The sequence below is a fragment of the Strix aluco genome, chromosome 5, assembly GCF_031877795.1.
Source record: "Strix aluco isolate bStrAlu1 chromosome 5, bStrAlu1.hap1, whole genome shotgun sequence".
NCBI classification, from domain to species: Eukaryota; Metazoa; Chordata; class Aves; order Strigiformes; family Strigidae; genus Strix; species Strix aluco.
The window spans coordinates 85421137-85444128 of NC_133935.1; the positions used below are offsets into that span (position 1 = coordinate 85421137).

The following is a 22992-nucleotide window of genomic DNA, read 5'->3' on the forward strand; positions in this document are numbered from 1 at the left end:
GGTGTTTAGAGGTTATAATCAAGTAGGACAAATAGCCTGAGCTGGAAAAAAAAAATAAAATCTCACAGCAAGGCACTTCCCGTAGCCTTCAAATCTCTGTGTCACGCACTTACTGCTTCTAACATCCTTTACAAAATGGACAATAATAAACTGAACGTGATATTCTGGTTTCTATCCTAATAGAGCTGTATAAGGGTAAAGTTGCCCTTACGTTTTATATCCTTCTAAGTTGCTTTTTTCGCACATAGTCCTTTCATCACTGCTCGTGGCTACTCGGATTTTTACTCATAGGATGCTGAAGCCGGATTTAGTTTTCCAGGGTCCAGTCCTGTAGGCTGGGCTTACGTTGCTTCTATTTGTCTTGAACTATGGGTTTTACTGTTTTTCTCACTGTTTACCTGACAGGTTACCTCCTTAAGATAAGGAGGGGTGTGTGAGTGTGACATAATACCAAGGGGAAATTGGGACTCATCTCTTTTATCAACTATATGGTAAAGATAAGCAGCTAGACTTTCCTTTTCTTTGTCTCCCTTTAAAAGCACTTTTCTTGCTTTATAGCCACTTAGTGTGTATATTTATTTGTCTAGCTCAGGATGCAGTGAAATAGGGCTTTTCTGTCAAAAAGGGGTTACCGTGTTTTCTTCCTGCGCAAACCAGTGTGTGTAGTTCTAGTGTTTAAGGGATTAATTTCCTTTCTTGCTGGGATTCTGCAGCATCCAGTTGAGCTTCTGTAAAGCTTGGGAGGCCTGGCTGGGATGCAAGGCATCAGCAATGCCAGGAGCAGTGTGTGTTTTCTCTTCAAGTTCCTCACGCCTGACTCTAGCAGGGTAACGCTGGGATGGGAGAAAGATGGGATATGCAAAGGAGGGCTGTGGAGGAGACACAGCAGAAGAGTTGTGAGTTGATACAATAATGCGGCTATAAAAGGATTTTTGAGGATAAAACATTACAGGGCGCAGTGGAAGGTCAGAAAATTCAAATGGAAGATAGAAAGGGTCTTGTGCTGAGAGGAACTAAGATAGGGGAATTTGAAGGAAAAAAAAAAAAGGAGAATGGGTTGAATGTATAGGGAGTTTTGAAGAGACATAACAGAAGTGCGAAGAAGTGTGTGTGGCTTTAGAAATGGAGTTGTAGAAGGACTCTCTGTGTGGCTATATTCTGCAGTGGAGTTCAGAAGAGGACCTGCTGAGGCATAGTCCAGGGTTTTGGTGATTTACTGAGGTACGCTGAACTGGTGGCTGCTATACTTGCAAACTAGCAGTGTGTTGGTTTTTTGTTGTGTTTTTTTTGTTTGTTTGTTTGTTTGTTTTTTTTTTTTTCTGAAGAGATCTGGATAAAACCTGATTTAGAAACGAAAAGGTCAGTATCAAATGTTGAGAAGTACTTTCAAAAACAAAGTCTCCAGATGTTTCTCTAATAGAGACATCAACTGTTCACAAACAATTTGCTAAAAGGAAATCTCTGTTGACATGGAATTTGAAAAAATATTCAGAGTAGATACCAGTAGAACTTAGTGGGGTTTTTTGTTTCGTATTGTGCTGGTTCTGCTTTTAGCTCTTTTGTTCTAATTAATGAGTGACAGTGGTTAAATTAACCACTCAATCATTTAGCTTGGACAAGGGCAGAATATGGTAAAAGTTGCATCTTATCCAATGTTATCGTAGAGGTAACACAGAGTAATGGTTTTGGGATAAAGGTACCGGTAGCTTCTGTTGCAATGCATAATTCACACACAGAATTTCACACACAGAATTGTCTAGGTTGGAAAAGACCTTGAAGATCATCCAGTCCAACCATTAACCTAACAGTGACAGTTCTCAACTACACCATATCGCTCAGCGCCATGTCAGCCCGACTCTTAAACACCTCCAGGGATGGGGACTCCACCACCCCCTGGGCAGCCCATTCCAATGCCTAACAACCCGTTCTGTAAAAAAAAGCTTCCTAATATCTAGTCTAAACCTTCCCTGGCACAATTTGAGGCCATTCCCTCTTGTCCTATCGCTTGTTACCTGGTTGAAGAGACTCATCCCCAGCTCTCTGCACCCTCCTTTCAGGGAGTTGTAGAGGGCCATGAGGTCTCCCCTCAGCCTCCTCTTCTCCAGACTAAACCCCCCCAGTTCCCTCAGCCGCTCCTTGTACGACATGTGCTCCAGACCCTGCACCAGCTTTGTTGCCCTTCTTTGGACACGCTCGAGTAATTCATATTTGAATAATGAAAAGGTTGTGTGAGCTTTTTAGTGAACTCCATTGCTGCTGTTTTTCAGAATTTGCCAGTGAGCTGGAGAAATGTCTCTTTGTCACCTGAAATTGCATTTGTGATTTTTGAACAGTTAGACTATCAAAGCTAACTTTCCATAGCCCTTTTTATGCCAGGAAAAAAATGGCCACAGCACTGCTGGAGTAGCTGATCACTTAAAGTCTTAAAAAGGGGGTCTAGAGGACCTGCTTGCAGTGTTGGGCTGAACCTGCAGTGTATGTACCACAGCTGCTGATGGACAAACAGACCTAAATTAGAGCGTCCCCACCATCCCTTCAGTGTATGGATCCGACAAGGCTCCCGCAGTCCGTGTCAAACCATCCTCCTCCAAGCCTGCTTCCTTCCGAGGAGTTGCACCATGGAGCAGCTCATGACTTCTCAACTGTACCCACAGCTTCTGTCCTTCTGTCTCCTTTGAAGTGTTTGAGTATGCAACAGCTCTAGGGATCAGCTGGCATTAGGCACAGCCAAAACATGTTTAGTCTAAGAGCCTTTACAGGTTTTTACACTGAACCAAGTGGAATATTCTGACAAATGCCGTTATCTCCAGCGTTTATTAATGGCTGTAGAGCAGTAGACCTTTCCAGGATTTGGGAATAAATAGTTTTGAAAAAACAAGCCTTGTCATTCCTTGGGCATTTTGATCCTAGGCCAGTGTCAATTAATAGAGAAATGTAATGTGTGTGTTTTGATGTCTAATATTTCTAGTTTCCAAGCAGCAGCTTTCTTTTTTCAAGGCTAATTTAGTGAAATTCAGTATAGGAGTGCAGTTTAAGAGAACTGTAGGAAAGACTTTGCTTGGTGTAGTGATGTGGATTTTTATATGGATAGTTATGTGGATTTTTAAATAGCATCAAAATGCTGAGGGATGTTGATGCCTCTGGAGATTTGATAAATGAGAAAAGAGAAGCGTGATAGTTGGCATATTTTGTATGTCACTAGTATTTCTGTACCTTGTTTCAGTATTTCCTAGAAACATGAGAAGAGATACAGGATCTCCCTTCAAACTGTGTTACTGCACAAATTGGTAGCTTCTGTGGTACATATTTGTAAATATGCTATGCTGACTCATTCTCATTCTGGCTCTTTTAGAGGAAAATCCTGCTTACAAATCAGCTCTGTGAAGGACGTGAAACTTGTGTAAATGGGCTAGGTTTAGGTGACACTGTGTTTCTCCAACTTTTTAAGTGTTTCTCGCCAAAGGTAGAAGTGAAGGTCTTGTCATGGGTTAGCTGGTTGAGAGGGTAAGTCATTTCTCACAATGAAGGGAAGTGTAAGTCAACAAGCTCCTACTGTTCAGTAGGTTCAAAATGATCTAGGAAAATCAGTGTATTGTAAGGTGACAGTTTTCTGCTTAAGACCAAGTGCTTTTCCAGGATATTGAAAGTAAAAGCTGACAAGTGTAGAAAGATCTCGTAATAGTGAGAGCCAGGGCGAATTTCATCTGCTACTGTATTTCCAGTTAAACTTTTTATGGTGCCTGCGTGCATGTCTTTGTTTGTTGACATGGATGAATTTATCCAAAGCTTTCCAATGTCATGTTACCACACAAGCGTTTTATGCATTTGTAAGCATTTGTGACACCTATGACTGATTTTTTTTTTTTTTTTTTTTTTGGGTGTGATGCAGAAATATGCTTATCTATGTAAAGCTTTTACCCTATGCTGTTTCAAGTGTAGGAACTGAACTAGTCTCAAATATTGACTCCTTCCCACAGATGGTGATATAGTTTGGAAGACGCTTTAAGTAACTTGAGGGTTTTTTGTTTCAAATACTGTGATGTTTATGGACTTGAGATCTAATATGCTGAATCTGCCATGTCCTACTTCTGAGTAGTTTCAGTTGTACAGATGCTCGGTTGTACGAGATGCCTGGTGCCACAAAAGCACATAGGGAGAAAGCAGCTGTCCCCAAAAGCCTCCAATAGAAACTTGGATACTGCAGATACACCTCTGAGCCAACTTCCTAAATAGTGTAAATGCCTACAAAAGTAGGGACAAAGGCGGCAGATGCTGAAGTGAACCAAATGAAAAGTATTCTAGGCTGATCCTAAATAGTGCATGCTAATGTTTTATTTTCCTCCCTGCTTAGTAGCATAATGGTTTTAAAATGTTCTAGCTGGTATTCTTTCTCCAAAATATTAAAGACTTATAGATATGCCTGACTAACTTCTCCAATGATTTTCACGTAGGCAGCCTAAAACAAAAAGACCCTGATGAGGGAGGAGTACTTCTTTCTTCCTTTCTTTCTTCCTTCCTTCCTTCCTTCCTTTCTTTCTTTCTTTCTTTCTTTCTTTCTTTCTTTCTTTCTTTCTTTCTTTCTTTCTTTCTTTCTTTCTTTCTTTCTTTCTTTCTTTCTTTCTTTCTTTCTTTCTTTCTTTCTTTCTTTCCTTCTTTCTTTCCTTCTTTCTTTCTTTCCTTCTTTCTTTCTTTCTTTCCTTCTTTCCTTCTTTCCTTCTTTCTTTCTTTCCTTCTTTCCTTCTTTCCTTCTTTCCTTCTTTCCTTCTTTCCTTCTTTCCTTCTTTCCTTCTTTCCTTCTTTCCTTCTTTCCTTCTTTCCTTCTTTCCTTCTTTCCTTCTTTCCTTCTTTCCTTCTTTCCTTCTTTCCTTCTTTCCTTCTTTCCTTCTTTCCTTCTTTCCTTCTTTCCTTCTTTCCTTCTTTCCTTCTTTCCTTCTTTCCTTCTTTCCTTCTTTCCTTCTTTCCTTCTTTCCTTCTTTCCTTCTTTCCTTCTTTCCTTCTTTCCTTCTTTCCTTCTTTCCTTCTTTCCTTCTTTCCTTCTTTCCTTCTTTCCTTCTTTCCTTCTTTCCTTCTTTCCTTCTTTCCTTCTTTCCTTCTTTCCTTCTTTCCTTCTTTCCTTCTTTCCTTCTTTCCTTCTTTCCTTCTTTCCTTCTTTCCTTCTTTCCTTCTTTCCTTCTTTCCTTCTTTCCTTCTTTCCTTCTTTCCTTCTTTCCTTCTTTCCTTCTTTCCTTCTTTCCTTCTTTCCTTCTTTCCTTCTTTCCTTCTTTCCTTCTTTCCTTCTTTCCTTCTTTCCTTCTTTCCTTCTTTCCTTCTTTCCTTCTTTCCTTCTTTCCTTCTTTCCTTCTTTCCTTCTTTCCTTCTTTCCTTCTTTCCTTCTTTCCTTCTTTCCTTCTTTCCTTCTTTCCTTCTTTCCTTCTTTCCTTCTTTCCTTCTTTCCTTCTTTCCTTCTTTCCTTCTTTCCTTCTTTCCTTCTTTCCTTCTTTCCTTCTTTCCTTCTTTCCTTCTTTCCTTCTTTCCTTCTTTCCTTCTTTCCTTCTTTCCTTCTTTCCTTCTTTCCTTCTTTCCTTCTTTCCTTCTTTCCTTCTTTCCTTCTTTCCTTCTTTCCTTCTTTCCTTCTTTCCTTCTTTCCTTCTTTCCTTCTTTCCTTCTTTCCTTCTTTCCTTCTTTCCTTCTTTCCTTCTTTCCTTCTTTCCTTCTTTCCTTCTTTCCTTCTTTCCTTCTTTCCTTCTTTCCTTCTTTCCTTCTTTCCTTCTTTCCTTCTTTCCTTCTTTCCTTCTTTCCTTCTTTCCTTCTTTCCTTCTTTCCTTCTTTCCTTCTTTCCTTCTTTCCTTCTTTCCTTCTTTCCTTCTTTCCTTCTTTCCTTCTTTCCTTCTTTCCTTCTTTCCTTCTTTCCTTCTTTCCTTCTTTCCTTCTTTCCTTCTTTCCTTCTTTCCTTCTTTCCTTCTTTCCTTCTTTCCTCCCTCTTTTTGGAAAAGCTTTTTAGCTTTTAAAGGTAAATTCTTATTTGCTTATGATACCTTGTGCGCCTAAGGAGCTCTGTCCTCTTAACCATTGTTTGTTTGTCTTTAACTTGACATTTTTTTAAAGAAAAGATCATCCATGTTTTAAAAAAAAGCACTGGGTCTTAAGTTATTCAGTTGCATCACTAGGAGTCCATAGTTCTTGCTTGCAGCATGAAAAAAGCACAGAAACCCAGCCAAACTTCCGTTATTTCTAAAACCAGATGTTTCAATGTGTGGAGGTCCATTTCCTCCACACATTGATATTGAAGTCAGTCTCACAGAGGAGAGAGTACTTAAATAAATGCATTATGCACGGTGTTTTGAAGGCTGCAAAACTTTGGCAGTCATGGAGCTAGTGAGTGCCAGCCTTCAGATTATATGTGGATTTCCAAACCATCATAAAGCCTTCAGCTGCAAAGGGTGCAGCTTGTAAACTACTTTTACACCTTGAAGTAATGCATCATGTATAGTTGATTTGTGGTGTTCATGTTCTGATAAAAATCACCACTTCGGCTCTAGCTTATGATGAGTTTACTGCAGCGATCTCTGATCCGGAACGCAGCTTTATTTTACTTATATGACTTTAGTAGGAAGTTATTGCATCATCCAGTTCCCTGTAAATTGCAGATGAGGCAGTGTACAGAGACACGCTAGGGTGGCTGTGAATGCATCTCGGGGAAGATGACACATTATTCAACTGCTTAAAGTATTACAGAATTTTCAGGTAAGGATTTAGGGAAACGATGGATATTGGTGTAAGGAACGCTGATTTATGTCCTTTTGGGTTTTAAAGGCACAGAAATACGCACCTGTAAGACAAGAGCCAGCTGGAATCCCTGTAACCTTGCATTTCACACTGAATGGATGGGGAAAAATGATTTTAAAGAAACAAGAGAGTATGTGGGGGGTAGAAGGTGGGAGGAAAGCTTAATCTCTTGCCAGCAAGGTGAGAGTAGCGTCACACACCAGTCAACTTTGCCTTGGGAGCAGTCTCTTATTTCAGCTAGTCTGTGAAAGACTTCCGTTACATTAACGCTCTTCAAGCTGTACAAATACAGAAATCCCTAAAGAAATATCAGTTATCCCAATATGGTAACGTTGGGGAAGCAATCTCAAGTAGTATCATAGACAAATCCTTAGCTAAATTGCCTGGATAATTACATCCTTGAAGATGTAGTAAGTTTTTGTGGACTTTGCAGCTAATAACGTGTTTCTGCCACTGGGTTTTGGAGGTTTCTGGACTGTCTCAAGAGCATATACTGACAGAATGGATAGTGCATTAATTTGTTGAGTTCTTGGACCTGAGAGAGCTTAGTATGTTTAATAGGACTTAATCCATGAATTTTCCAGGGCATGTATGTGATGGAGATTTTATTGATGCTGGGATTTGGAAACTGTTGGGTTCTAGTCCTTGTATTGCCCCATTATTGCTTTGTCTTCAGAGCTCTGTCTTTAAAAGCTCCTCCTCATGTTCTTGCTGCCATGCATTACGCTTCCTCTTCTTAATATAAGGAAGAGGAGGGTTTAGCATGGTGCTTCACAGACCTCCCATGAAAATACTGGCGCTGTTTCCTGGCTGATCTTCCTGTGTGCAGATTATTGCAAAATTGAAGATGCCTTGTTGCTGAAACTATGACACAGCAAAGACTAGCTGTGGGCTGCACTTCCAGTGGTAATCGATGCAGTTCCTGCAGCTGGATAACTAAATTATGTTTGGAAAAAGCTGAAAGGTGATATAACCAAAAATTTCAGAAGCTACATCTTTCCTAATCTGTCACTCTAGTTCAAAAGAAGGCATGTCTCCACAGTTCTGTTTCTTTAATGCTGAAAATATTCCTTTCTGAAATGTATCTATGTATTTGTTTTCTCTTGCCATGTTGCTGTAATAGCTAATAGAGGAAGCCTACATTAAACTGTACTTGGTATCTGTATCCTTGAGATACATATAGATGGGTTAGCCTGAGGGGGGAAATTATACAGCCGCTTTTATGACTTTCTAACACCTCTGGGTACAAACTACTCCTTTGTCATCTGTTTAAGACTGTCTTTGCTTTCTCAGGAACATCTGAGAGCCTGTGGCTGTCAAAGTATTTAGACTTATAATTTCATGTTTGTTTTATCACCAGCCTTTCAAGAACAATGAATTAAAAAAAACCTTCAAAAATTCTCGTCTTGCTACAATCCTCATCTTTGTGGCTAAACAGTCCATAAATGACTAGTTAATTTTTTTTTTTTTTTTCAGTCTGCTAGCCTGTTGGTCTGCAAGTAGCTAAGCTGAATAGTTTGCATCTATGGAAAAATCTCTCTTGGCTGGACCTTCACTAGCCATTGTTACTGCTAATGAGAGGACAGCGTGAACTTATGATGCATGCAAAAATGACCTCATTCAACATCCTGCAATTGTTAATGGGGTTAGTTAAATTCGGCACACGAGGGATGTTGTCCTGAGGGCCCATCTCTCAGAGCTGGTGAAAGCTCTGGTTCTGTGGTGGGTCGTCTGTTATATTTCATCAGCATTACTGAAAGCAAAGCTGAGCAGCTGATGTGTAAAAAAGCAACAACCTACTTGCTAAAATTTAGGAAGAAACAATTTTACTCACATTTCATCAGTGTGAGTAGCGCTTGGTTTGCAGGTAAATTATGCCTTTGGTTAGAAATAGCACAGTACTGATGTCCTTTTGCTGCAAGGTTGTCTTGTACTAGGGTATTACCTCACTGCTTCTCTCATTTGCATTTGTAAGCTGAATCACGTAGGCTGGATGACTTATTTGTGACTGTAAACTAAAGCCTAGACAAGACCTTCATATGCATTCTTGCAACCTGCTTCACACAAATTAAAGAATTATTTCATAGTGTTTGCATGCTTGAAGCTCTGGGAGTTTTTTCCCCTTTTCACTATTCCACTTGGTTGCCTAGAAATTCTCTTGATTATAGGATGCCTTGGTTTACTGCAACGTGAGATCCAGGGTGTTATGCATTGCTGGAAGGCCTTGATAGCTTGGTGTGAGAGCAAGCCAAGTGAGAGAGCACATAGCTTAGAAATGACCCAGGGATGTGGCTCCCTGCACTGGCAGTAATGCAGACATTGGTTGCCAAAGTTGTTTCGGCGCTGTAGGTAAACTCATACAACACAGCTGTCGAAAGCAGAATATCGGTGCTTTGGAAAGTTCACAAGTCAATTCATAGGGTGCACTTTATTTCTTTAGAGGTACGTTAATTAGGGCTTATCAGAAGCCAGTAGATCATGTGCTAGTTCATTCCTTTATGAAAATACTCTGAAATTAGTTGTTTCTGCAAGCGGGCCTGCTGGGATACGAATTTTTTAATAGATAATATCATGGGAATAGAACATGAAGCAGCTCTTTGTTTTCATAGCAATGTTCCTGTGCCGCACTGAGTCTGTGCTCTGCTGTGCTGAACCTGCACTGATCCCTGAAGGATGGAGCAAACAGTCTGAGTAAAGTCTTATGTAGGACTGGAAGGGATGGGCCCCTCATGGGTCATCAAATCCAGTCCACTGCTATCATAAGGATCACGTCGTATGATCGCTGAGCTTAATCATTTGACTTATTAGCTCATTGAACCAACTTTCAAAAATAGAACACTGGGCCATTTACTTTTTACTTCTAGTCTAAGCAGCAAAAGTCTCCTTGTGGAAGGCTCAGCTTGAGGCCATGAAATACCAACAGCGAGAAATTAGGAGTATCCCAAATGTGCGCATCCTTTTAGGAAATAAAAAACCCCTTTCCTCCCATTTAATTTTTTCATTTTCCCACCTTAGAGTTGAATCAAAATGTGTGCTAAAAGCTGCCTCTGACTTTAATCTGTTCCATCATGTCTGAGTCAGATGCCCAGAAAGGACTTTGCAACTAAATCTATTTAGTTACATTGCTATAGGAGGGTACTTGTAAGCAGATTAGCCATAGCTCAAATACTATGTCAACTGCCTGACCGAAGACTATCTTCCTTGTCTTAGTTGTGGCTAGACTTATTAGTGGCTAATTATTTGCAAATAGTTGTCAGAAACTTTTGGACATCCAAACCTAATATTTGTTGTAAGATATTTAACTGTTTGTGTGAAAAATTATGTAGACCCATGGTGTTCCAGTGCTGGTCCTGGGGAGTTTTAACCATTATGATTCTTAGCCAGGTTCTGATCTATTTAATAATCCCAGAATATTTATTGGCAGAACATATTTAACTTGCATACTCTCAAATAATATTCTTTATAGCTGGTACTGCAGCTGTAAAAGTAAGTTGGAATATCTGTTAATTTTCATAAATAGTGACAAGGATATCTTAAGAGTGGAAATGCGTGGCTGCTGACCTAGTGTGACTGTTAAGCTTCATATGCTGCTTTAAGCTTTTACTTGAGGCAAACTTGCAGAGTAATTGAGTGAATGGAGTGTGCATTCAGCATCCAGAATAATTTTTTTGGAGCTAGACTCCCATCTTGTACTCCTAGAAACACTTGCGATCCCACTTTAATCCTTTTCTGCGTCTACCCTGTGTGACGTTCGGAGGTTTAAGTTTAGTTGCTAGAGCTGTCAAGTCTTGGACATCAAATGTCACGTGTAGTGCTGGTTTCTACCATCATACAGAGTATGAAAAAGTAGCTGGGATATGCTATTTATGGGAGGGCCTTGCACACTTAAACTCTTGCAGACGGCGCACACGCCTAGCTGTGTACCCGTGCTGGGCTGTTCTCACCACGAGCACTGTCGTGATGCTCCTCTTGTGTGGCTGAACGTGCAAGACCCTGCTCCCTCTCGTGACTTGGTGATCACATGGGCGTTAGAAGCAATGCATCAGCCTCTGTTCGTTTTCTTTGTGGTTTGGGCTGATGGGCAATACAAATGCCCTAAGCTACCATAAAAAAACATAAGTTCAATTCTTTTTTTAGGTTTCTGGCACCCCTAGGTTATGAGAAACTTAAAATGCCTTCTGTAAGCAACTTGTATGGGATGAAAGTGTTCTATTTTGTGTATGGCCGTAGTTGTTTCTCTTGCTAAATTTATTACACATCTAGAGTAAAGCAGATCATTTTGAGCTACAGTTTAAACATTTTGGGAATACGCATTAGCTGAAGACTGGCATTGATAATAAAGCGCTAACAAGCTCTAGTCTTAAAAAGCATGTAGACTTGAATGAGCGCCAAGAATAATATGCATTTCCTTTCGTTTTCAAGTTTGTGGAGACTTTTCCTTTTTTTTGAGGGGGGGTGGAGGAGGAAATATATTCTGAAACTGGGAAATGAGAGCAATTAATCTCTGCAGTTGTGTGTAGGCAGGAGGGACTATTTGTTGTATGACAGCTTGCTCTCAGAGCTGGAAACAAAGTAGGCTGTTTGTGTCTTTTTATGTCCTCGTCCTAGTTTGCTTTAGGACAAGAGCATTTACCTCATGACGCTTATTTTTGAACTTTATACTGGAGGCAGTGTTCACATTCCATTCAGTCTTTTACAGCACCAAGAAGGGAGAATTAGTCAGCTGTTCTTTGTTTTTATTTCCCTGACTCTTGAGCAGGGTCCAGGCTTGCTCCTGAGGTTTTTCATCTGGATCAGTCTGAATAAAACAGATTTTCTTGCAACTGAAAACCCTTTATTTGCAAAAGGTTATGATAACCAAAAGAAGCCAAGCTCCCCCGGTTTTTGTTTGGGGGGTGGGATGGGGAGTGTAACCGGTTTCCTGCAGCCCCGTTTGCATTAAAGCGGGTTCGTATTCATTTGTTTAAAAACAAAACAAAAAATGAAGGCTATCATGTTTGTGCCTTAGCGGAGCATGCCAGGATGCTGTTGCTAAGATGATGCATGCTGATTTTGGCATAAATAGTCATTTGAGCAGACCCTACCCTAAGGAGTTGAGTCCCAATCCTTTTGCTCCTGTATAGGAACAAATAAATTATTCTAAGGAGGCAGTGTTGTCTCTCAGTGCTGTTGTGTTGCTTTTTGAAAACGTTTTGTAAGTTAGTCCTTAAGTGGGATAATTGCTTTCAGCATTTGCAAGTTAAATGAAGAAAGCTCTAATTAGATTTTATAAAGTGGCTTAGCATGTTGAGAAGGCTTTTCATAAAGTATACTGTGTATTCACTTGGCGTTGCACAATTGGATTTCGTGTAGCACTGACGAAACCAAAAAATCCTATTTGGCCTTGGTCGTTCCTGGGTGCTTAAAGGATTGAAAGCCTGTCTTGGGTACTCCAAGCTATACATACTCTATTCCTTTCCCCACCATCCCACCCTCATCGGGGCATTTATCTGGGTTTTAGAGACTGGAGGAGACCAACCTGTTTGAGGAAGGATATTAAGAGTAGAGCATAGAAGCTTGGTATTTTGTAGCGCTTTAAAATGGGGCCATGGCACGTACTGTTTAATCGGTCTTAGCCGTTATTATGCTGTGCTAATTGTACAGTGGTGCTGGGTGGCAGAGAGCCATTTTGTTCAGGTTAGTCTTAGCTCTGTGTGGGCACTTATTGAGTTCCACAGAAAGCGAACAGTGCCCATGCTTAGTAATCTTTGGTATTGTTTGGTGGCCTGTAGGTTAGAAATGTGATATGCTAATGCTTTACTATTGCCATTGCAGCCTTGGCATGAGTGGAGGGACTGGCCAAAGCAGTGTAACACATTGCTTGCCATCTGAATAAGGACTTAGCCTAGTCACAAGCTGCTTTCACGTGTGGTTTCTGCAGCGTGTGTGCCAGGAGCTTCCTGATGAGAATTGGAAAGAGTCCCCAAAGCCGGTGTTTGTTCAGATCATTTGGGCGCTGTTGCTGGTGTGACTTACTAGAGTCTATTTTAACTCTGTTCGGGAAGTAGTATCTCAACTAAATCAGTCAATCAGTTCTTGAAGGTTCATCTGCAAAAATGTAGATCGCACGTGCAAACAACTTTGAAGACAGTTCAATGAATCTAGATCTAAAGTACAAGTACTTAATGAGATCTTGCATTGATGTGGGATGAGTTCAGATAACCACAGGAGCTGATAAATGGGAATTGGTCAAAACTGTATTTTCCTTCTGCTCTGCTTGAGAAGACTTGGGCCTGTTTAATCTTCTCTTGTGGTTATCAGTGTGCAGGTGAAACTGTCTTTATTAGCTGCAAATATGTTTGGGAATGGCAGTTAGTGTGTTTAGAGGGGTAGCAAGATACTTTTTGTGTGTCTGCAGTTTATCTTTGGTGATAAGGCCCAAATTTGAATAAAGGTACAGAGATCTCTAGTAAGATCCACTCACCTTGGGATGCTAACTCATGGATCGTCAATCAGCCTCCATCCTGGTAGGAGGGGACAAAAGGTCCCTCTCCTGATCTAACCATACTTGATCTCTTCAACCATAGGTTAGAGAGTCAGGTCTATCAAGGTCAGTTTTTCTCACTTGCTGCTTATAAGGGGTCAAGGTCTTTGAACGCTTCTGGAATCAACAAACTCTGTCCCATTTGAGCTTGGTGGGTCACTTTCTCCATGACAAGTTGTGGCAGCGCCTTCTTTGTCTGTACAACAGGCTTGCTATTGTAACCACATGAAGTACACGTCTTTGGATGAACATTCGCAGCCGCCCACGGGCTCTTGATTCACTTAACCACATGTGCCTTGAACTGTTTTATTCATTTTCAGCGTCTGCCCGTATCTGTCTTTGGACTTTGTGTCCCCCTTTGAAGTATATAGATACTACAAGGACGTCCATGGTCAAATTGAGTAGCTCTCAAGTGAACTCAGATTTAGTCCTTTCCCTTCTGCCTCAAATGTCAAACCAATGTGTACCACTGTTTGATGGAGTTATTTACTCATATTGGTACACATGTAGACTAATTTGGAAACTTTTGACAGCTGCCATGTGATCTTGTAAGTGATAGGCAGGAATAACTCTGGTTTTCTTTGAGAAAAAATTACAAATTGGATGAATTTTTCTTTATTACAAGAGAGAGTTCATGCTATGGTAGGTTCTGCAAGTTGATGAAATTAAAATTAAGTGAACCTGAGGTGATGAAGTTTCTGTGCCTGCATAGATAAAATGGTCAATCTTAAAATCTTTAGTAGCTCTTTAAAAAAGCAGATATTGTTGTGTCAGATGTGGCCAATACATAGCTCAAGAACAAAGATACTTTTTCCTGAATTCTTTTCTCATTTTAGCATAGTCCTAGGAGCTGAAATTTGTATGTTGTATACTTAGTGAGTGTAGTACCGGTGCTCTTGACGCTGATGGCTTGAAACTGGTATTGTAGGTTCTAAGTGTCTTAGACTCATGTCTGTATTTAAACAAATTTCAGTTGAAGATGCAGCTTTTCTTCAAGGCAAGGCAGGTCTGGAAATTGATAAATTGGTGATTTACTCCTGAAAGTGCCAAAGATGTTACTTGAGCAAATTTAGTAGTATTTACTTTAGCCCATAGAGTGTGTAGAGCTGAGGGAGTGGGGGAAGGTACTTAAATCAGCAGGTTCAATTAAAAAACTGCAATGACCTGACAAAGAGGGGAGAGCCAGGAGGCACAGGCAGGTCTTACTGTTTCGTCTACAAGGCAGCTGTGCCAAGGCAAATAAGTGCTCTTTGGTGGGGAAACAATGGCTTATCCTTAAGTGTCCCAGCTGCATAACTAGAGATGGACTTTGTCTACTGGGGTTACTTTCTTATGAATCAGGGGCAACCTTTGTGACTACTCAGATCGGTACTTTTTATGCAAAGAAACTACCCTTTGTGTTTGGAACAGGGTCCTTTGGAAGATACTGATTTATATTTTCTAGGAACAAGATAAAGTATATCGTTGCCTTCTCTGTCAACATCTTCCATGTGACCAGAGGCAGTGAATGAACTTTTGCTGCATTTCAGGATTTTATGCTAATGTTTCACTTCCATCAGTATTTTTTTCAGAAAAGAAAATTATCCTAATTAGCATGAAGTAACTAATCCTCAAAGCTGTAATCTTTGCTGACATAATGCTTCATATTTACAAAATATGAACAATTCAGTTCACTACTTCAGATTGACGTGGGAGTTACTTTAAACAGTTTCCTGTAACTCTTCTTTAACCAAGAAATTGAATTCCATAATGAGTAGTAAAGTTTTGACTACAAAAATATAATGTTTCCTTTATTTTTTTATCCAATTTAATGAAATGTGTTCCATCAGTGTATTTTAAGTTTCAGTAATAATTTCAGTGTAATTTTTTACATGAAATGGTACAATTATGAAGATTTATTTTCTGTAAAGGTGGTATTTGGTAGCACTTGGAGCAAATACTGTGCTGATTATTTGGTGTGGCATAACTACTTTTCTTTAACTGTAAGTCTTCTAATAAATGGTGATTATGTTACATCTTTGCCTAATTGCATAATCTTTAATTTTCAATAGACTTTAGTAGATTTTTTTTTTTCTTTCATATCTCAGTCTTTTGTACGTCTGACCTTTTTTGGTCTCTTGAAATCTTACAAGTTTTCATGTTGGTTTACAGACTCTCAAAGTTAGCTAGCCACCCTTGTTCTGACATCCTCATTTCTAAAGTGCCAAAATTATACAAACTAAGGCCAAATAAACTATAGGATTTATCTATAAGCACGATGCTGATTTCTTTCTTTATTTTGTCTGATCTTCTGCAAATAAGGCTTTGCACATATTGATTTCTTGTATTTTGAAGTATAGGAATATCACTCATGCTTCAAGATGAGTGTACGACGGCTCTCAAAATTAGATTTGAGAAGCAGAAAGGACACTGCCCAGTAATGCGTAGCATCGTTGTAATGTTACTGAATCAATTACTGTGTGATTTAATTTGAGCACTCCTGGATGGATAAGCACGTAATAATTTGACAGGGGCCCTCTGTGTTTCTCTTGAAGATCGTAACTCATGGCAGTTTTGCTTACTGTGGGGAAACTTTCCTGTGGTCGGAGGCTGGAATGGTCATACCTATTTGTGAAGGACAGGGAGTGCTTTTGTTACCTTCAAAGACCCATTACGGGATATGATTGCTTGTGGGAGTGTCTTGTTATGATCTGTTAGAAAACAGCCTATTAATAAAACAGAGGCTCTTGTAATAGAGCACTTCTTAATCTTCTTCCTATGTAGTTATTTATAGGCTGTGACATCTTAATTTACCTCTCATGTGCATCAACTTCTGTTATTTTAAAAGATCAAGTAGCTTTCACACGCCTCTGGGAATCACTTCTAGAGGAAACGGTCTGTTTTCTGAGGCATCTTACAAAAAGGCTTCAAGTCATAAGTTTGTGGTAAAAAATGTACTAAAGTTTTTGCTGGTGTCTTTCTAAAGGACAGAAGTTACGGAATGTCCTGTTATATAGATACTTATCTATTAATCCTGTATTTGTCTGATTACAAGCAGATTTTTCTTGAGTTCTGAAAGGATTTCCAGTTCATGATCATACTTATTTACCCTTAGGGAGTGTGCAGTGACCTACCTGGAGCAATATTAAATTTATTATTCTCTTTATTTTTGTGATCTTTTTCTTTATTAGAGCGGTCCTAGTGCCAGATCTTGTCACAAGATGTGCATTGACATTCAACGAAGGCAGATCTACACGCTGGGACGCTATCTGGATTCCTCCGTGAGGAACAGCAAATCTCTGAAAAGTGACTTCTATCGCTACGACATTGACACAAACACATGGATGTTACTAAGTGAAGACACTGCAGCGGATGGAGGTCCAAAGCTGGTGTTTGATCATCAGGTCAGCTCCACTGATACTCTTAGTGCAAGTTCTCAGTGTTTGTGAATCAATTTTGATCGTAGCCTCCTGCGATGTAGAAGTGCTGTACCAGGTAACACAGCAGTGATGACGAAGGCTGTGATCTGCACTAATAGCCTTGTTGTCTAATGCCACTGACTACTGGTATTCTAATCCAGTCGAGTCAGAAGAATCATAAAAACCTTTGCAAACAAATTCATTTTATTAAGACACATTTTATTAAAGCTCAAAGCACAGTTCATCTGGTTTTAATCAGTTGTGTTGAGCTGGGTTTGCAGATCTGCCTAGTCAGAGGGCGTTGGGGAACAACTTGCAAAGCTGTGTATGGTACCTTTGGAAAAAGAAGCAAGTTGCTTAAATGAGGCCAACAGGATCAGGATTCTTTCAAATTTGGTTCTCTTTTAAGATTTGTAGAATGTGCTTGCTTTGTAGAGATTGAAACACCTTAGAGGAGTGGCTACTAATCTTTTAAAAAGCCACACCTGTCCTTGTGTTCAAACTGAGTGCTTTTTTACTTAATGTTGTGTGTTAAATGTTTTTTGTGTACTTGAAAAAGGTATTTTGTTCTTAACTGATTTTTATAAAACATGGCCAAAACCCAGCACATCACTACTCATTTTTAAAGCAGCCTAAGAACTGTTTTTATTGGTGCTAGCTGTTTTGTAACTAAAGCTGTTGTTTGCCAGCACAATATTTGTTTCTGCTGACAGTGAAAATTAAAGATACATGTTGTCTGCAGAACAAAAGCCAATCAGTCTTTCTGTTCTATTAATAACAAATACCAGTCTCCCAGGTGTTGGGGAAAAGGTAAAAGTAAATTGTCAGCTGGCAAGGCTACTCTGAGTACCTTGTTTGCCTGCTTCTGAAATTGTTTCCTTTTTTCCCCTGCTGTCTCTTAGGAAAGAATGTCCTCCCTCAATTCTTTATCAATCTGCAGCTGCTGCTCTTCTCTCCCTCAGTACCTACTGTGATAGCGGTTTTTGTTTAACCTTCACAAAAATGTGCTGCACTAGAAGTGTTTTGTGTAGGCTTTGCTGAGTAGCATCTCTATCTTACTGTTATCTTGTCTGGTTTGGGGTTTTTTTTTGTTTGTTTCCCCCACCCCCCACCCCCCGGCGTTTTGTAATGCTCTGCATTGTACTGTGTCTGAAAACATCACCTGGAGTCGGGGAGTTTTGTTTGATTTGTACTGCAGTGGATCTCTTGTGTGTCATAACCTGAATTCAGGTTTTGGGAATAAACATATTTCTGCTGCAGTCTCATCAAAAATCCTTGGCCAGGTTATGCCCCTACGTTATGTTGAAGTAATGGAAGTAACAGTAAAGTTGAAGTAATGGAAGTAACAGTAAATGTATACTGAGGATGGAATCTGAGTAACAAATCACAGTCTGTTTTTTGGATTGATTGAGTGGTGATCAGTAAATTAACAGTGATTTTGAATTTTTCCTTTTCATAGCCATTGTCAAAGGTGATATTCTGTTAACTTTCTGGCAGAATTAGCTATGGATCCTAGTGAAAGAATCTAAAATGGTTTTCCCTGAAATCAGCAGCTAGAGGCAAGTTTTTTAGGTGATGAAGGGTACATCCAGTCTTACTTTTTTTATTATTAAATAGTAAGTTGAAATTAGACTTGCACTTTAAAATAATTTTCTGAGATTAATACGTGCCAACTGTGAAGACACATGTGTTCTTTTCTGTTTATTTGAGGTTTGGGAGATGTGCAGAGTACTGTCTAACTTACCAGGTATCACTTGCAAGGGAGGGATGTTTAATCTTAAATCTTAGAGTGTTCAAGTGTTAATGTGCTGGCTGAAAACTGCTCTCATTCTTACAGATGTGTATGGATTCTGAAAAACACATGATATATACCTTTGGAGGCCGAATTCTGACCTGCAACGGCAGTGTTGATGACAGCAGAGCCAGTGAACCGCAGTTCAGTGGACTGTTTGCTTTTGACTGCCAGTGTCAGACATGGAAACTTTTGAGAGAGGATTCCTGTAATGCTGGACCTGAGGATATCCAGTCCCGAATAGGACACTGTATGTTGTTCCATTCTGTAAGTATCCACACCATACTTTGATTTATGATGCCTGACTTGAAGGAAAACATCTGGTTTTGATTTTTTCTTGCAAGTTTAAAGCTCTTTAATCTCCCAAGCGATGTGTTGTCTCATTTGATTTTATGTTCGCTGACTTTCTGATGCTTCTTTGGTAAGTGCAGGTGGTATTAATTCAAGTCTTGGAGCTTTCATGACTTCAACTGAATAAAGTTTCTACTGAAAAGCAAGGTGAATTTTAAATAGTTGTTTTTATTAGAATAATGGTAAATAGGCCCAAAGACTCTGCTTCAGTTTGATCTAAAGAGTTTTCTTTTAAAGTTAGTGGAGCAACTTAGAAGCTTCTGGTCTAGTAGATACCCAGTGTAATTACTGGAATGGTAAATTTGACTAGTGTAGGGGCTTACGGGGTGTGTGTTGAGATGCATGGGCCTCATATTTGTTTGTGCTGAGGACCCAGCTGCGGCTTGGTGTCTTGAGTTAACAGCTGGGCACAGATGGCATCACAGGCACTTCACCCAGAGCCTGATGGAAAAGTGGAGGGGTTGGGGGCGGGGTGTGTCTAGCACTTTATGTGGTATTTGGTATTAAAAAAACACCTTCCGTTGCCTTTCCATGCTTGTCAACCACGTGTTTGCTTGAGTGCAGAACATGGGAGATGCAGGGTGAGGGTGGTAAAGGGAGGATGGTTAGTGTCATAGATGTTCTGGACTAGGTTTCCATGTAGGTGTTTTCAGTGGAATAACACAATAAAGAGGGGACCAGCATCAAGCAGGAATACTTGCATAGGTAGGTGTGGTGCAGTGGCAGTTCTGCACTGAATTTACATGGCAGCATTTAAGTGGTAGTAAGTGGAGCTTGTAGAGGTTTGCTGACATTAAACTCTGACTCGGGGGTGGGGAAGAAGAGAATTAAAATGAACGTTGTGGCATTCAAGTGTATACTGATACCACCAATTCAAAACTGAACAGTTTGAACAATTTACAGAGTTTATTTCTCTTTCCCTTTCAAATGAAAGATCAGAATTTTTATAGTGAATACTGTGCTTTCAGAGCTTTCAATATTTTTGTTTTGAATGGCTCTCTAAAATCTGGTGAAAAACAGATTGCCACACAAAATTTTGCACCAAGTGCCTGAGGATTTTTCAAGTATGTGTCTGTGGTAAACGTAGGAATACTGGTTTCTGTAAGCATGGGCCATGGAAGTTTAGGTCCTTTGCTGTTTTCTCAACCATTTGAAAGAAAAATAATCTGCCTCTTGCGGACTTCCCACTTGGCAAACTTGAAAGAAGTAACAAACCATTATTCTTGGCTTGCTGCTTGCCATTTGCCTGTTCTGAGTTTAGTAATGTGCTGGTACCTGGATGATTTCTCTTACAGTCTGTCTTTTGTTCCTGTTTGTGGTTTTTTTTTTTTCCCCACAGTGAAGTTATGATCTAATGTATTTTAGACATAGAGCCTGTTAATTCTTTAATATTAAACTTGAAAAATGAGTTGTTGTTTAAATGTTCTGAAGTTATAGCTTGATCAGGCAGGGTTACAATAGTTACGTGAAGTCTGCCTAGTCACTTTGGAGCTGAAACTCTGCTGGATCCAGGTTCGTGGCCTCATACAGATCACGAAAAAGAAGTCTTTAAAATTTTATTCGTAAGAGGCTTTTTGAGGTGGAGAAGCTATGAGCCCTTAATGGTTTAGCTCTTGAAATGGAGAAATCATAAATTCAAGAATCCGATCAAGAATTCTTAAGTTTTCACTGAGTTTGAGAATAATACACTGTTCTGCATAATTGTTCCCTGTGAATCTTTGTGGAGATGACCGTAAAAGACATTTACCAAACTAAGACTGATGGACTTGATAGTTAAGGCATGATTTTAAACTTACAAGAAAATGTTACTCTTTGATTCATTAATGTTTCTGTTAATGATCACCGTTGGCCAACATACTTTCCTGAGCTTTGTAAAGACATACTTTTTTTTTCCATTCTAGAAAAATCGCTGCTTATATGTATTTGGTGGCCAGAGATCAAAGACTTACTTGAATGACTTCTTCAGTTATGATGTGGACAGCGATCACGTGGATATCATATCAGACGGCACTAAGAAAGATTCAGGGATGGGTAAGAGTATAACTACATATTAATTTCTTTCTGTTGGTACAAATGAGAAAAATATTGCTAAGTAGGTGAAAGGCCAGCTTCAGTGTCCTGTGGTGTCAGGTTAGCATCCTTAACTAGCCCTACGTACCCACGTAAACTCCACAGTATATAGGTTAAACTTATGCCAGCTCTTTTGTCCTTCCTGTCATTTGAAACTCACCATCTTCAGCACAATACAAATAATTGATGTGTGAAACCACATAGCACCTCAAAAGAAAAAAATTTCAGCAAAATAAGATCTAAAAATATCTCCTTTGAAATCCCAGCAAAGCCAAAAAAAAAAGGCTGAAAAAAATTATTTTCTTTAAACCAGGAAAGGCAAATGCAATTTTTTTTTCTAGTGTTCACCAAGTAAAAGATGCCATAAAATAGAAATAATCTGCTTGGTTTGAGATGCAGAAAGGCAGGTAGGATGCTCAGAGACAGAGAATTGGAGTAGAAGGATAGAGGTTATTTTGCCTGGCAGGAGCTGACCAGAAAGATGAGACCTGTTGTCCTGCTATTCTTGTGCTAAATTATCAGGGAGGGGCAAAAAAAGCTAGGAGGAGGGAGCAAAGCTTCAGTCCTGTTTGGTTCATACCAGTGGAACTGTATACACCAGGCATAGCTCTGTATACCAGAAACCTTTAAAAACAACCTGAAAGCATTGTAACATAACCATAAAGAACTGATTTTATACCTTTTCTCCTTAAATGACATGGAGAAGAGTGTTGTTGTTTTCCAGGATTTCTGCATGTATAAGCACATCAATTTCCTGTTGCAAATACCCTGATTCTCAGCATACAGCTCAGAAGTTGAAATTTGTGTTGCACTGTGTACTACTATAGAACAGAAGTTATGGGTATTTTTTATATTATGTCTATCTAGTCCTGATCTTGTTTTCTCTTCTTCCAGTTACCAAAATCCCAGGAAGCTAATTTATCTTGAATTTAGGCTGCCCTCCTTATTTTGATCAGGCTTAATTTTTAGCAAGTAATTTTGCTGAACTTCTGAAGTGAATTATTGATGCTTATGAGTTATTGTTTGCTCATTAATTTAGTTATGCCAGTGAGGGAGAAGAGTACCCAAGCTCTTATTCTCTGGAGTAATTTATTTACTTGAGTGCTTCCAAGAAAGAACCAGCTTGTATTGTTGACAGTCTCCTTTATTAAGGTGCCTGCATGCTGCCTGATGCTGCTCTACACACACCCACGCACCGTTTGTTGTCCTTAGAGCTTTTCAAGAATTGATTTTTTTTTTCTGTGAAATTGCTAGCATTCTGCCATATTGCTTTTTTAAAACTACATGTCTTTATAGCCAGAAGCTTTAAAACATGTGGCTTTAAGCTTACACCTGTGTCTACTTCAGATTTAAAGATACTGAGCTTGCTTTATGGCTGAAGAAGACACCGAGTGCTGCTTCTCAGCAAGTACATGAACTGCAAGGTTCGGTTAAGCAAATAAAACTATAATATTTAGCCCTCCTTCCCATTCCCCCAGGCCCTGAAGTGGTGAATACTAGACTTTGTAAGAAAATGACTCATTGGAAATAATACACGAGTAGATTTTCAGTTTACTGTTCTCCTGTGTGTAGAAAGTAAACAGATATGAACATTTCCCTTGCTTTTGAAAGAAAATGCTAGGAATATTTGCATTTTAACAGGAAGAGAACAAAATGCTTGTTACATTCAGACAGCAAATGCTGACAGCACTGTTTTCACCCAAAAAAGCAAGTCATTATTGTGATCTTATTAGGTAGTGATACACCATTTTGATCTGTAGGAATAAAGTGATTCCCTGACTGGTCGCTGTGAAGTTTTAAGCTGCTCGGAGTGATGAGTCAAGTTGAGGATGCCTGACCTAAATGTTCCTATAAAGTCCTATGATTACATTTTGTTCCTGGCTCGCATGTGGCATTCAGTTCTATTCTTAGTTGAGCTATTTTGATTTTTACCCTTTCTAAAAGAACTTAATTGTGCATTTGGTTACAATTTCCATTAGAGTAGTGAGAAGATTTTTTAAAAAGTAGTAAAATGGGTAGTTAAGGATTATCAGTAATATGGATTTCTTGCAATGCTATAAAACTATGGTAATGATATGTTGGTTTTGCTGCTC

At 39.4% G+C, this 22992-nt stretch overlaps 1 protein-coding gene across 3 annotated transcripts in view; it reads left to right on the plus strand.

Annotated features, from left to right (window-relative positions):
* MKLN1 (muskelin 1) overlaps positions 1–22992 on the plus strand; it is a 99547-nt gene that overhangs the window by 52750 nt on the left and 23805 nt on the right. For all 3 annotated transcript variants that reach the window (XM_074828071.1, XM_074828072.1, XM_074828074.1), the window contains 3 exons: positions 16459–16671; positions 18524–18745; positions 20731–20860. In XM_074828071.1, coding sequence (XP_074684172.1) covers positions 16459–16671; positions 18524–18745; positions 20731–20860 — 565 coding nt within the window. The remainder of the gene's footprint in view (positions 1–16458; positions 16672–18523; positions 18746–20730; positions 20861–22992) is intronic.